The 12,297-nt window shown below is 45.1% G+C and overlaps 1 protein-coding gene across 7 annotated transcripts in view; it reads left to right on the top strand.

Annotated features, from left to right (window-relative positions):
* VAV2 (vav guanine nucleotide exchange factor 2) overlaps positions 1–3,371 on the top strand; it is a 453,394-nt gene extending 450,023 nt beyond the window's left edge. For all 7 annotated transcript variants that reach the window (XM_043987096.1, XM_043987093.1, XM_043987091.1 and 4 more), the window contains one exon: positions 855–3,371. In XM_043987096.1, the coding sequence (XP_043843031.1) occupies positions 855–902 (48 nt within the window). In that variant the 3' untranslated portion in view covers positions 903–3,371. The remainder of the gene's footprint in view (positions 1–854) is intronic.
* The last annotated feature ends 8,926 nt before the right edge of the window (positions 3,372–12,297 follow it).

Raw genomic sequence — 12,297 nt, 5'->3', positions numbered from 1 at the left:
CTTCTTCACTCCTCCAACTGACCCCCCTCTCACTACTCCTGCTGCTTTTTAAAAACCCTTTTCTCTCAAAAACCTTGGCCCGGGAGCACCCACACACCCCAAGCTAATTCGTTGGCACCCCCAGGCTGCAGACTCTGCACTGGGCACTCCTGGAGCCAGGGGCTGGTCCAAGAAACCCCCGGGGTGTGCACTGGGGCTTACCAAACCCCCGAGGCAGGGCGGGGGTGGGCAGAGGGAGCTGCAGTGTGCCCGAGGCTAATTTTAGCTTCTTACACCAGAAAACCCCAGAATGGGCTTCTTCAGGAGAGAGTCACTTGTTCCTCCTCATTTGGAAACACCCAAATGGAGGCTGAATCCCCTTGTCAGGAATGTTGTACAGGAGTTTCCTGTGGAGGTATGGGTTAAACCAGGTGACCTTTGATATCACTTGCATTCTCTGAGTTCTCATTTCTTCATCTCTGAAATGGGGAGGGGAGACTAGCTGACCAATGAGGTCCTTTCCACCTCCAGTGTAGGTGGTCATCTTTGCCTCCTTGAAAACTTCTAGTGTCAAGGAGCTCACTACTATGTCAAGGAGCCATTCTGTTTTCAGACACTTCTGCTAGAAAATATTTCCTTATATTGAGCTGAAATCTGCCTCCCTGTAACTTCCACCAGCCACTGAGCCTAGTTCTGTCCTCTGGAGTTGTGTAGCATGAGCATCCTTCTTGTGGATGGAAGCCTTTCTAAGACTGAAGACTCCTATAAAGAAAGAATAAAAAGCTATCAGCCCTTTGATAGTGTAGATTGGATTCTGTGGGCTCTCGTGGTGTCTCTACTACTCTCTCACACCATGATGACTGTGTCTTTTGCAGATTGGCTGGTTTCCATCAACTTACGTGGAGGAGGAGGGTGTGCAGTGATGACCCGGATCTCAGGCAGAGCCCATGGATTCTCTCAGAAGAGTCTCTCTAGAGCGGGTGCAAACCTCTAGTTAATTCAGAGGGAAATGTCCTCCAAGCTTCCAGTAATAAACAGCCTGAAAGGGTGGGGAAGGGTTGGGGGGAGGGGGACAAGATACTAAATGCAAACCAGTCGTCTGCCATCAGTGACCCATCCCAGGGTACAGGACTTGTATATAAAACTTAACAGTGTATCTCCGATTACATCGCTACAGCATTACCCACCATCCCAGAGAAGGGAAAACACAGAACCTTTCTGAGCCCAGATTGTTGGAAGTTGATTATTGGCCATTGCCGGGCTTGCTGCTCCAGAGGGGCACCTGGGACCAAGGAAGAAGACCCACTGCTCTCCTGGCGATGGTGTTTGCAGGGTCAGAGGGCAGTGGAGGAAAGTCCCCAAAATGAGGCATGGCAGAAGGTTCCCATGGGCTCCTCGCCTTACCTTGGCCCTGGCGTCTTCACTTGCTGCTCGCTCTGATACCTGGGGCTTCAGGATGAAGGAGCCCGGGCTTGCATCTTTGGGTCCCACCGCCTCCATCCAGATCACCAACAAAGTCCTGGGTTGCAGCTGCTGAGGGACGGGGTCAACCTGGGGCTACTGTGCACAGAAGGAAGATGACCAGTCCAAAGTCTTGTCTGTGTAATATTGACTTGTCATTGGATCATAGATTTAAAACAAGAGGAACCTTTGAGGCCATTCCTGCCTGTTTTCAAAATGGTCTGCTTTAGGTTTCCTTTGGGCTAGGGAGGGTAGGGAAGGAAATGGAAAACCCAACTTCCCAGGAAGCACCTTTTCCCTTGGGGAAGTTGGGGAAATGAAGGCAGCTTCAAGATCCTGAAACTCATGTCAATGGTACCGCTTAGATTTGCATCAAATAGTGTCTCTTCCTCCCATCCCCCAAAAAACAAACAAACACATTTTTTGTTGTTCTTTCTGCTGAAGTACCTAGAATGTATTCATATGTAATTTCCTACAAACTGGCAGGACAGAAACTGAGACCCTGAATGGGATCAGGGAGAAGAGAATGGTTTTCTTATGTTAGGGACTTTGCTTCTTGTGTACATCTTGGACAGGGGGTCCTACAACTCCCATGGGGTCCCCCATGTGGTCTCCTGGGGGGCCTCCTCAAAAAATAGCAATCCTTGGCCATTTTCAGCATGGTTCAAAGTGATTTCTGAGAGTGCACTTCATTTTCCCTACCCCAACACTTGGCTGTCCCCTCTCATATCAACAAAGTTCTTCTGGGACTTCTGGGACCAGGGTCTGCTCATGTCATATAAGTGCTCTTGTGAGTGGTTGCTCCCTATTCCACCACTTGATGCTTCTCATCTCCTCCCACCCCCTAGCCTCTGCTCCTCCAGTCCTGGTCAATCATTTGCCCTAAAGAACACTCGAGTCATAGAGTCAGAGCTGGGAAGGCACCTTAGGGATCAGTTTAGTCCAGTTCCATCATTTTACTGATGAGGCCCAGAGGAGTCAAATAACTTATCAAAGGTCACAAAGGTAATAAGGAGCAGAACTGAGATTAGAACCCAGGTCCTTCAACTCTCAATCATGTTCTTTCCATGGTACCACACTGCACTGCTTAGGGACAGGGGCAGATCTGTCTGAGAGTCAAGCAACTTGGTCTTGCCCCTATCTCTTTTTCTGGATCCTGTCCAAGATTGGAAAGGGTTACCTTGCTTGATTTTTTTTTTTTTGGTGCCAAAGCTGCAGGCAAAAGATCATCCCACAAGTGCCCCCACGGTCTGACTGAAGTCTTACATTCATCCACTTGGTGGCTAGGAGACGGGAGGCTGAAGGGAGGAAGGAGGTGATGGAGAGAAGAGATTTTTTTTTTTGGTGAGGCAATTGAGGTTAAGTGACTTGCCCAGGGTCACACAGCTAGTAAGTGTTAAGTGTCTGAGGCCAGATTTGAACTCAGGTCCTCCTCAATCCAGAGCCAGTGCTCTATCCACTGTGCCACCTAGCTGCCCCAAGAGAAGAGATTTAAGAGCTCATTCATCTTTCTCCTGAGAGGGAGGAAGCCAGAGAGATGAGTGGGGTTTGAAAGGGGGGGGGGTCTGTTTGGTTGTTTTAGTCCCTGCTGCTGGGTGGTGCTAACTGACCAGCAACTGGTCTGGTCGGTTCATTTCTCCATTAACTGTGACCATTTCTGGACCAATCACACATTCCTTATATCCAGGAGGTGGGGGGAGGAGGGATAGTATCAGGAAGATGATGGGAAAGCATCCTCCAAAGACTTGTGAAGTTGTGAGATCATTAGAAAAAGAACATTTAAAAAATGGGTGTATCAAGCAGGCTTCCAGCCCTCAAAATGAGCATCCCAGAGTCGGCGACTGCTTCCTTTCCCCATCCCCTGAGCCATTTGGGTGCACTTTGACAACTCTGAGTCAGGAATTTGGCTGAGTGGAATCAGTCATTCCTGGGAGGGGAAGGGTGGGGTGGGGTGGGGTGGGAAGGGAAAGGAAGGGAAGGGAAGGGAAAGAGGTAAGGAAAAATCTTTTGTGTTTACTGTTGTAAGAAACTCGTTCTGTTTTTTGTTGTTGTTGTTGTTGTTGTTTTTAAAAGAAAGTTTGTAATTATTTCTCCAAATGCCATGAAATATATCTGTGAATAAGGGAAAAAATTGTTTTTATGCTGGCAAGAAAATTGTATATATATTTTAGTTCATCATGAAATGAGTCAAAGTTGTAAGTGAGGGTATTCAGAAATAGGAAATAATAATGTAAATGCCTTGGGATTTTTGTTTCTTTGCATTGCACTAACCAGGGAGGGAGAATTAGGGGGCAAGGGGGAATTGTGGAATAGTTCCTAGCTGGCAATTGGGAAGTCCTCTAGGGGTAGTTTATAATCCTGGGTTAGGAAAGTCGCTGTGATTGAGAAGCCCTTTGCATGCAGGTGAGGGATTTCTCAGTTACAGCACACCCTATTAACTCCCGCAACCAAACAGAAATGTAATTTTGCCAATAGATTTTTTTTAAATCATGATTTTTACTGCAAATAAACATACATTCTTTTCTGCAGAATTGCTTTGCCTTGTTCCTTCAACTGAGTGAATTACTGAACAATTATAGTCATCCCTTCCATGTTGTGACTTTCCCCATCACAGGTTTGAATATTGTGGGTCAGCACAAGAAATTAATGAGAATTTTTGGGGAATTTCATGGAAGCCACAGATGACACATGAAGGCCAATAGATAACTTAGAAAAAATTTAGAAACTCAGAAATGCATTAAATATATGTATAACATTGTATACTATCAACTCAAATTTTATGATAAGGTACTGTAAACACCCCATAAAAGAAAAAAAACAACAACTTCAGACTTCTTCTCTGGTGTGGAGGGAGGGCCAAAGTTTTAAACAGATTTTCCAGATCTCAGAGATTAGGGGCATGGCACCCCTACTCCCTGTCATATGGAAGGGATAACTATACTGCCTAGCTTTTTGCTCTATCTGGGACCAGCTACTAGACCTGGATTTCTTTTGAAAATTAACATGCCCATAGCCCATTCCTTCTGTGTTCACACAGTGGATATGTTAGAAACCTACTGTTACATATACTGATAGAAATACCAAATCAGGGGGGCAGCTAGGTGGCACAGTGGATAAAACACTGGCCTTGTATTCAGGAGGACCTGGGGCAGCTAGATGGCATGGGGCAGCTAGATGGCACAGTGGTTAAAGCACCGGCACTGGATTCAGGAGTACATGAGTTCAAATCTGACCTCAGACACTTGACAGTAGCTGTGTGACACTGGGCAAGTCACTTAACCCTCATTGCCCCGCAAAACAAACAAACAAACAAACAAAAAGGAGGACCTGAGTTCAAATCCAGCCTCAGACACTTGACATTTACTAGCTGTGTGACCCTGGGCAAGTCACTTAGCCCTCATTGCCCCACCAAAAAATAAACAAATAAATAAACAAACAAATACCAAATCAGACTCATGCTTATCAATGGATGCAGTCACTCTTAATACAAATAATACAACATCAACCCTTCCAGGAACAACACTACAACCTGCTTCCTAGGGCTTCCAGGTGAGTGTGTCATAACGCTAGTACATAAGACAAGGTTCCCTCAGTTCCCTGCTAGAAGCCATGTGTCTCTTTTCTCTTTAGGGGATGGTCTGGTGAACCTCAGTCAATAAGCACCATTATTGAATCAAGCCAACATGGAAAGCTTGACTCTTGTGGGGAATAGGGAGTGGGTGAACAAGGGAACACAGGAGTCTGCTCAAGTGACCACCCAGAATCAGGCTGTCAAATGAGATCTCCAGTGGGTAAGGCATTAACAGGTTACCCTTTGATTCGGATTGAGGGGTTATCACAATTAACACGTCCTTTGGTCGTTCACTATCTAAGCTGTGGTTTGTCCTTTGTGACTTGCACTGAATTGGATTTAAGGGAGGCAGGGCTGTGCAAAGTCACCAACCTCACTCTCTCCTCCAGAGAAAGATACATATCAAGATGACTTGGATATGGCCTCAGATGATCTAAGCCTAAGATGAAAGGAAACTACCAATGGAAAGTTGTTTATAAGCATTTCTTGTTGGTGGTCTTCTATCTTCATTAATAAGTGTTATCAGACATCATCCATGTGGCTACAATTGAACAAAACATATGTTTCTCATTAAATAGCAAAACAATTTGTTTAGTTATGTACATCAAAACAACAGGTGCAGCTAAAAAATTTAGTCCTAAAATGGACTCCAGTTATAAAATAGAGTCAGTTATGTCAAGGTCACAAAATGGAGTAGCTTATGTTTATTGTCACTACACATTATCACTGCGAGTACCACTGAAGAATGTGAATCCTTGTCCCTCTTTGGAGGGCTGTGCCTTATTTAAACTTGACATCTCCTCCCTTGTAAATGTTTGTCAAAAGGTCTATTAAAAAAGCTGCTTAAGTGGTGATGTGGCCTCACACAGAGGAGGTTCCCCGGGGCTTGAGCTTTCAAGAATGGCAATAGAAATTTTCCTATGACAAGAAAATGTTCATCCTTCCTATTCTAGGGACCTGGTAGGTTTCATGAAATTGTGGTAGCCACTGGTTCAACCCTATTGGTCTCAACTGCAGTCTGTGTCCAAAAGTGACATTGCTATTCTTTTAGTCCACAGATTCCAATCAAATAGAAGCCTGAGTTGGTATTGAGTTGGTATTTTCTTTTCTTTAAACTGGCACTTCCTAGGCTTTGCTCTCTCAACATTAACATTAGAAATGCTGTCTCAGCAGTTCTTTTTTTTTTTTTTTTTGCAGGGCAATGAGGTTTCAGTGACTTGCCCAGAGTCACACAGTCAAGGGTCTGAGTCCAAATTTGAACTCAGGTCCTCCTGAATCCAGGGCTGGTGCTTTATCCACTGTGCCATGTAGCTGCCCCAAGATTAAATTTCAAAGTGTGTTGTGGGTACATTTCCCCCCCAGAAAACCGGTTGCTAAACATTTACCAGCCTACCCCTGACTCCAGTGGATATAACCTATTTTCTAGCTCTAAGTCCCCAAATGGATGCTTTTCAGAACTTCTTCAAAAGGTCTGTTTTCCAAGACACACTTGAAAAATTGTTGGGGGTGGGGGGAAGGGGAGAGGGAAGGCAGAGCTGACACCATCAATGTCATGCCACAATGATCAAGAGAGGAGATTTCTATTTGTGCACAAGGCTTTGTGGCTGCCATTGATAAGGCACTTCTAGCCCAATTCTTATACTTACCATATTAAGACAATTAAATTGCAGCCATATCTTAAAAAAAAAAATGATCACATCTATGCTTTCCTTGACACTCACGTTCTCTTAGAAAAATTCAACAGGCCCATTTCTCCTATTTTTCTTTCCAAGAGTAAGGAGTCAGCCCCCATGAATACCAGTCTCTTTGTCCTGGTTCCTCTTTTCAGTAGGTATTGTTTACTGTGCTTGTATCTCTAGCATGGCCTGGAACATAAAAAGTGTTTCATAAGTGCTTGTTAGTTGTGATGTCCAGAGAAATGAAGGGACCTTTTCCAAAGTCATACATGAGTTAACAGCACAGTTAATACAAGAATTCCATATCTACTCTGGACTCCTCCTCTAGAGATCATCTAATGCAATTTACAGATGAAGACATTGAAGAGCATGAAGGGGAAATGACTTGTTCAAAGTCACACAGCTAAGGGGCAGTTAGATGGCATAGTGGATAAGGTGCCAGCCCTGGATTCATGAGGACCTGAGTTCAAGTGCAGCCTCAGACCCTTGACACTTACTAGCTGTGTGACCCTGGGCAAGTCACTTAACCCCAATTGCCTCACCAAAAACAAACAAACAAAAAAGTCACAGCTGGTTCTTGGCAGGGCTAGGATTCAAGGTCCTTGAACTCTCAATCCAATGCTCTTTCCCTTACACCAATGGACTTCCCCATGCAGGACTGGGGAATTCTTCTTCTTCTTTTTTTGGTGGGGCAATTGGGGTTAAGTGACTTGCCCAGGGTCACACAGCTAGTAAGCGTCAAGTGTTCAGGTCCTCCTGAATCCAGGGCTGGTGCTTTATCCACTGTGCCACCTAGCTGCCCTGGACTGGAGAATTCTTGCAAAGGGTCTACAAAACTCTCTTTAAATGCCTAAAAAAAAAGTAAATGTCTTCTGTAGATGGAAGAATACACATTTCTGTACTATTTTTCAAGTGTATGTAGATGCAGCTGTGACTAAATAACAATTGCATTTCAAGCTTTTTATTATTATGTATCCTGAAAGAATCCTAGGCTGAGTGGGAAGAGAGCTTGGAGATCATCCAGCCCAACCCCCTCAATCTGTAGATAGTTGAGATCCAGAGAAAGTAAATGGCCAAGCCCACAGCTGGTGAATGAAAGAGTTGGGGATCCAAACCCAGGTCGAAGGTAGTTTCCACTTAATGACCTTTATCATATCCAGTCCATTCTCCCTACAGGCCAAGGAGTTTAGGTCCCTTTCTCCCATAGTGTACTCCTGGCTGACTCAGGCCAGTAGTTCTGGCCTGTCATGTGGCCTTAATTCAGTTGCTTCCTCTGCCTCCCTAGTCTAAACTTATAAAGCTTTGGTACTTTGGGGGAGCTGGGATTGACCAGAGCCTCTGCATGGCTTTTCATCCTGTGTCTCTGCACCATCTTTCTCTCTCTGGTGCCATTTCCCCATTATAACCATGGAAGAGGAAGGGGACTGAGAACCAGCTTCTATTTTTGTCCATTTCATGAATTGCTGGGACCAAAAGAGAGTGACCAGACTCACAGTGATGAGCTTCCTTGCACTTAGAAAAGACCCAGTTCAATAATCATGCTTCAAAACTGTTCCCGGTCAGGAGGGCCAAGCAGCATGTGAGCTATTGAAACATGGCTCTTGGGCACTGGGCCTATCTGGATTGTCAAGACAAGCCCTGGAAGAAGATGTTAATGGAGGGAGCCTATGGTAGTAGCCGTAGCAATAACATTTCCACCTAATGTGTGTGTGTGAGTGCAACAGCAGTCATAGGGGAAATCCCTGATTTGCTAAACTGAGGCACTTCCCATGCATCTAGGAAACATGTCCTGGTTCCTTTCACCCATTATTTCATGTTATCCTCAACCACCCTGTGAGGTAGGAAGGGATGATCAAACCCATTTTACAGTTGAGAAGGATGAACTTCAGCCGGGCACACCCACAGAAGTCCTTGTTGAGACCACAAGTGAGCCTGGTGTTAGCTGTTAGTACTGACAGCTCCTTCACTGCAAGATCCCTTCTCCCCCTTGTGCTCCACCACTACTCCCCCATGAAGCTGGTCCAGTCAGGGCCTGAGAAGCCAACAACTCCCCCAGCTTTTAAAAACTTGGCAGGTGAGAGATCAATTGGCAGAGTATCTGTGCTCCCAGAGTGGGTCATCCCATAATGCTTAGGTAATCTTCACATTCATTTGGCAGCAGGCCCCTGGGTCTGTTCTGATAAGTCATTCTGTGTGTGTGTGTGTGTGTGTGTGTGTGTGTGTGTGTGTGTGTGTGTGCATGTGTTGAGGTGTCCATAGGGCTTGGAGCCAAGGGTGAATGCATTTGTTTTGTCAGTACATGTCCTGAGAGAGGGCAAGGAGCAGGAGAAATGGGTACTCTCCCGGAGCACCAAGGCTGATGAGAACAGAGCAAGATTGCAGTTGAGCATGAATGACAAGCATTACATCCTGCCATTGATGCTGACCCATATGGCAACTCTAGAATCAAAAAGCCAGTGACCCAGGCTGCATCCTCCAGTGGTCCAAAGTCCCAAAAAGGGGAACACAACAAAAAATTGATCATCTCATTTGTTTGTGAAATAGGCAAGGATCTGTCCTCACTAAAGATTGGGCCTTAGTGCCATACCCCCTACCTGCTCAGAGCTTAACCCCATAAGGGATCAAGCTGAACGAAATCCTAAAATCAGGTGGATACATTCTCATCAGGCTCCTCCACTGAGTTAAACTGCATTTGTTCAAGTAAATAAACATTAAGCACCAGCTATGTGCAAGACCCCATGCTAAATTTCAAGACTACAAAGGTGGGGAGGTGAGTACATAACGTTGGAGCTAGAAAACTTGAGTTTGAATCTGGATTCTGCTACTTCTATCTGTGACCCCTTGGACAAATCCTACATCCTCTCTGGGCCTCTTTTTTTTTTTCATTTGCACCTAGGTGGCACAGTGGATAGGGTACCAGCCCTGGAGTCAGGAAGACATGAGTTCAAATCTGGCCTCAGACTTATTCACTGTGTGACCCTGGGCAAGTCACTTAATCCTGTTACTTCAGTTCCTCATCTATAAAATGATCTGGAGGAGGAAGTGGCAAACCACTCCAATATCTTTGCCAAGAAAATGCCAAATGGGGTCATGAAGATTCAGTCCAATGGTGTCGGACATGACTGAAAATGACTGAACAAAAAATAGAAAGAAAAGAAAATGACTGAACAACAACAGTATAGGTGACCTTAAAGTTCTCTTTATGTTCTAAATCTCTGGCCCTATGAGATAGGTCCAACTCTTGAGCTTACAACAAAGAGAAGAAATGTACTCAAATTTAATAAATGCAAAGAAGAGGTGGAAAGAAAATGCTTTGAGAAATATGATCCTTTTCACCTGACGGGTGAGGAGGGGAGGGGAGAATTCAAGAAAGTCTTTGCAGATGAAGTGATGCTCAGGTTGGGCAATGAATGGAGAAAGTCACTTCAGCAGATGGAGATAAAGTGAGAGTCCATTACAGGCTCAGGGGACAGGATGAACAAAAGTATGGAAGCATGAGACAGAATAAGACTAGGGAATGGACATTAGGTAGAATAGGAAGAAACATGAAGGGAGCCAGAAAGGGAAGTTGGGGTCAGGTTGTAAAGGCCCTCGAATGCCAGGAGCAGTGAGTTAGAAAGTTTACTGAATAGCTGTGTGGAGGATGGATCACCAAGGGCAGAGACTGGAGGCAGGAAGACCAGCATTAGACCAGGTGGGGCAAAGCACTGTACAAAGTCTGCACTGAAACCAAGGTCATCTCTTTCAGCACAGAGGGAATCAGTGACTGTCTGTATGCTGAGACTTCAGGGATACCATGGAGGTTTCTCCGCCCTATCTTCTAGATGTCTGAAATAATTTTCCCTGGAGAAGTCAGCTGAGATTCGAATCCAGGACCTATTATTCCAAATCCTCTTTTCCCTACTGCCAGCTGTTTTTCTTGCTTGAGGCCCAGTTTCTAGTTGAAAGAGTATGACTTTGGGGTCAGATGACTTGGATTCAGACCCCAGTTCTGTCACTAACTGCCTGTGTGACAAATCACTTCACCACTTTGAGACTCAATTTCCTCTTCTACAAAATGAGGGAATTTAGCTGGGTGTTCTAAATCTGTGATCCTAAAGGAAACCTAAAGGAATAGGATCAAGATGGGAATCTACTCCAATTGTGTCAGTTTCAAACAGAAAATAGATCCCTTCACACATGTTAACTTAGAAAACCCCAATTTAACACTATCTATGTTGTCTAGTAGATTGCTAGGTGATGCAGTGGATAGACCACTGGATTTAGAATCAGGAAGACATCTTCATGAGTTCAAATCTGACTCAGACACTTAGCTGTGTGACCCTGGGCAAATCACTTAACCCCATTTGCCTCAGTTTTATCATCTGTAAAATAAGCTGGAGAAGGAAATGGCAAACCACTTCAGTATCTCTGCCAAGAAAAACCCAAAAGAGAGTCATGAAGAGTCAGACACGACTGAATAACAAATGTATTACAATTTATTTTGTTAAACATTTCACCAATCACATTTTGTTTTTGTTTTTTTGTTTGTTTTTTGGCCAGGCAATGAGGGTTAAGTGACTTGCCCAGGGTCACACAGCTAGTAAGTGTCAAGTGTCTGAGGCCACATTTGAATTCAGGTCCTCCTGAATCCAGGGTCGGTGCTTTATCCACTGCATCACCTAGCTGCCCCTCCCCAATCACATTTTAATGTTTTTGGCTTCACTCAGAAGTTTTGCTGGCTTTTGCAGCCCTTTGGCCTTGAGTTTGACACCTCTTTCCAGTCCCTCCCCCTCCTTCTAGATTCTCCCATTGAGAGCATGCTCTTATGTTCTACTGAGGAGAATTTTTGCTCTCTAAAGGTCCCCATGCTCTATCCACTCCCCTCCATGGCCAGTTATCTCAATGCAAAGTGCCTTTGGGAAAGTGGGGACATGGGAATTTAGGGACTGGGATTGTGTGCAACTGAGGTAGCCTCAGGGACTAAGGTTGTGTGCAATAGAGGGTGTCCATGAACAAGTGCATATACAAAAATCTTGTTTCCCCATAAATTTACAAGTTTTTGATCACTGAAAAAAGTAGGGTAACACTGTTTCTTTGGAAAATAAACTCCTTATCAGCAGAAGTGCTAAAGCAGAGTCCGGAGCACTATTCATCAAGTATGCTGCCCTGGGTGGAAAATTATCCTAACCTCAGGAGTTTCTTTCCAGCTTGAGACTGAATGCAAGCACACCTTTCAAGTCCTTGAAAAGAAGGGGAGAGGGGTGGCTATTAATTTAACCTCCTCCAAGAGCCAGAGCCACTGGAGGTTTCTGGCCCCTCCTCCCCAGTGTCTTGCTACGCTATCACACTCAGAATGAGATGTTTGAAGTAGTTGATAATGTCCCTCCTCTACTCCAACTTTTGATAATTGCTTCTGGGAGTGAGGCCCTATCCTTCTGGTGCTTCCTATCAGAGTAAGCAAGCTAGGCCTCAGGCCTTCACCCACACTCCAGGAAAGCATGTAGCTGGCCAGTAGGACAGCCTTTTGTTACTCTCAAAGTGAGCCAGCTCCGTGGCAGCAGAACCCAGCCTGGGAGCAGAGCCAGGCCACGGGAGAGAGGCGGTGGTGGCGGCAGCAGCAGCAGCAGC

Source organism: Dromiciops gliroides, chromosome 2, assembly GCF_019393635.1.
Source record: "Dromiciops gliroides isolate mDroGli1 chromosome 2, mDroGli1.pri, whole genome shotgun sequence".
NCBI lineage: Eukaryota > Metazoa > Chordata > Mammalia > Microbiotheria > Microbiotheriidae > Dromiciops > Dromiciops gliroides.
The sequence above is the reverse complement of the archived record's forward strand: the minus strand, read 5'-3'. Positions and strand labels throughout refer to the sequence as shown.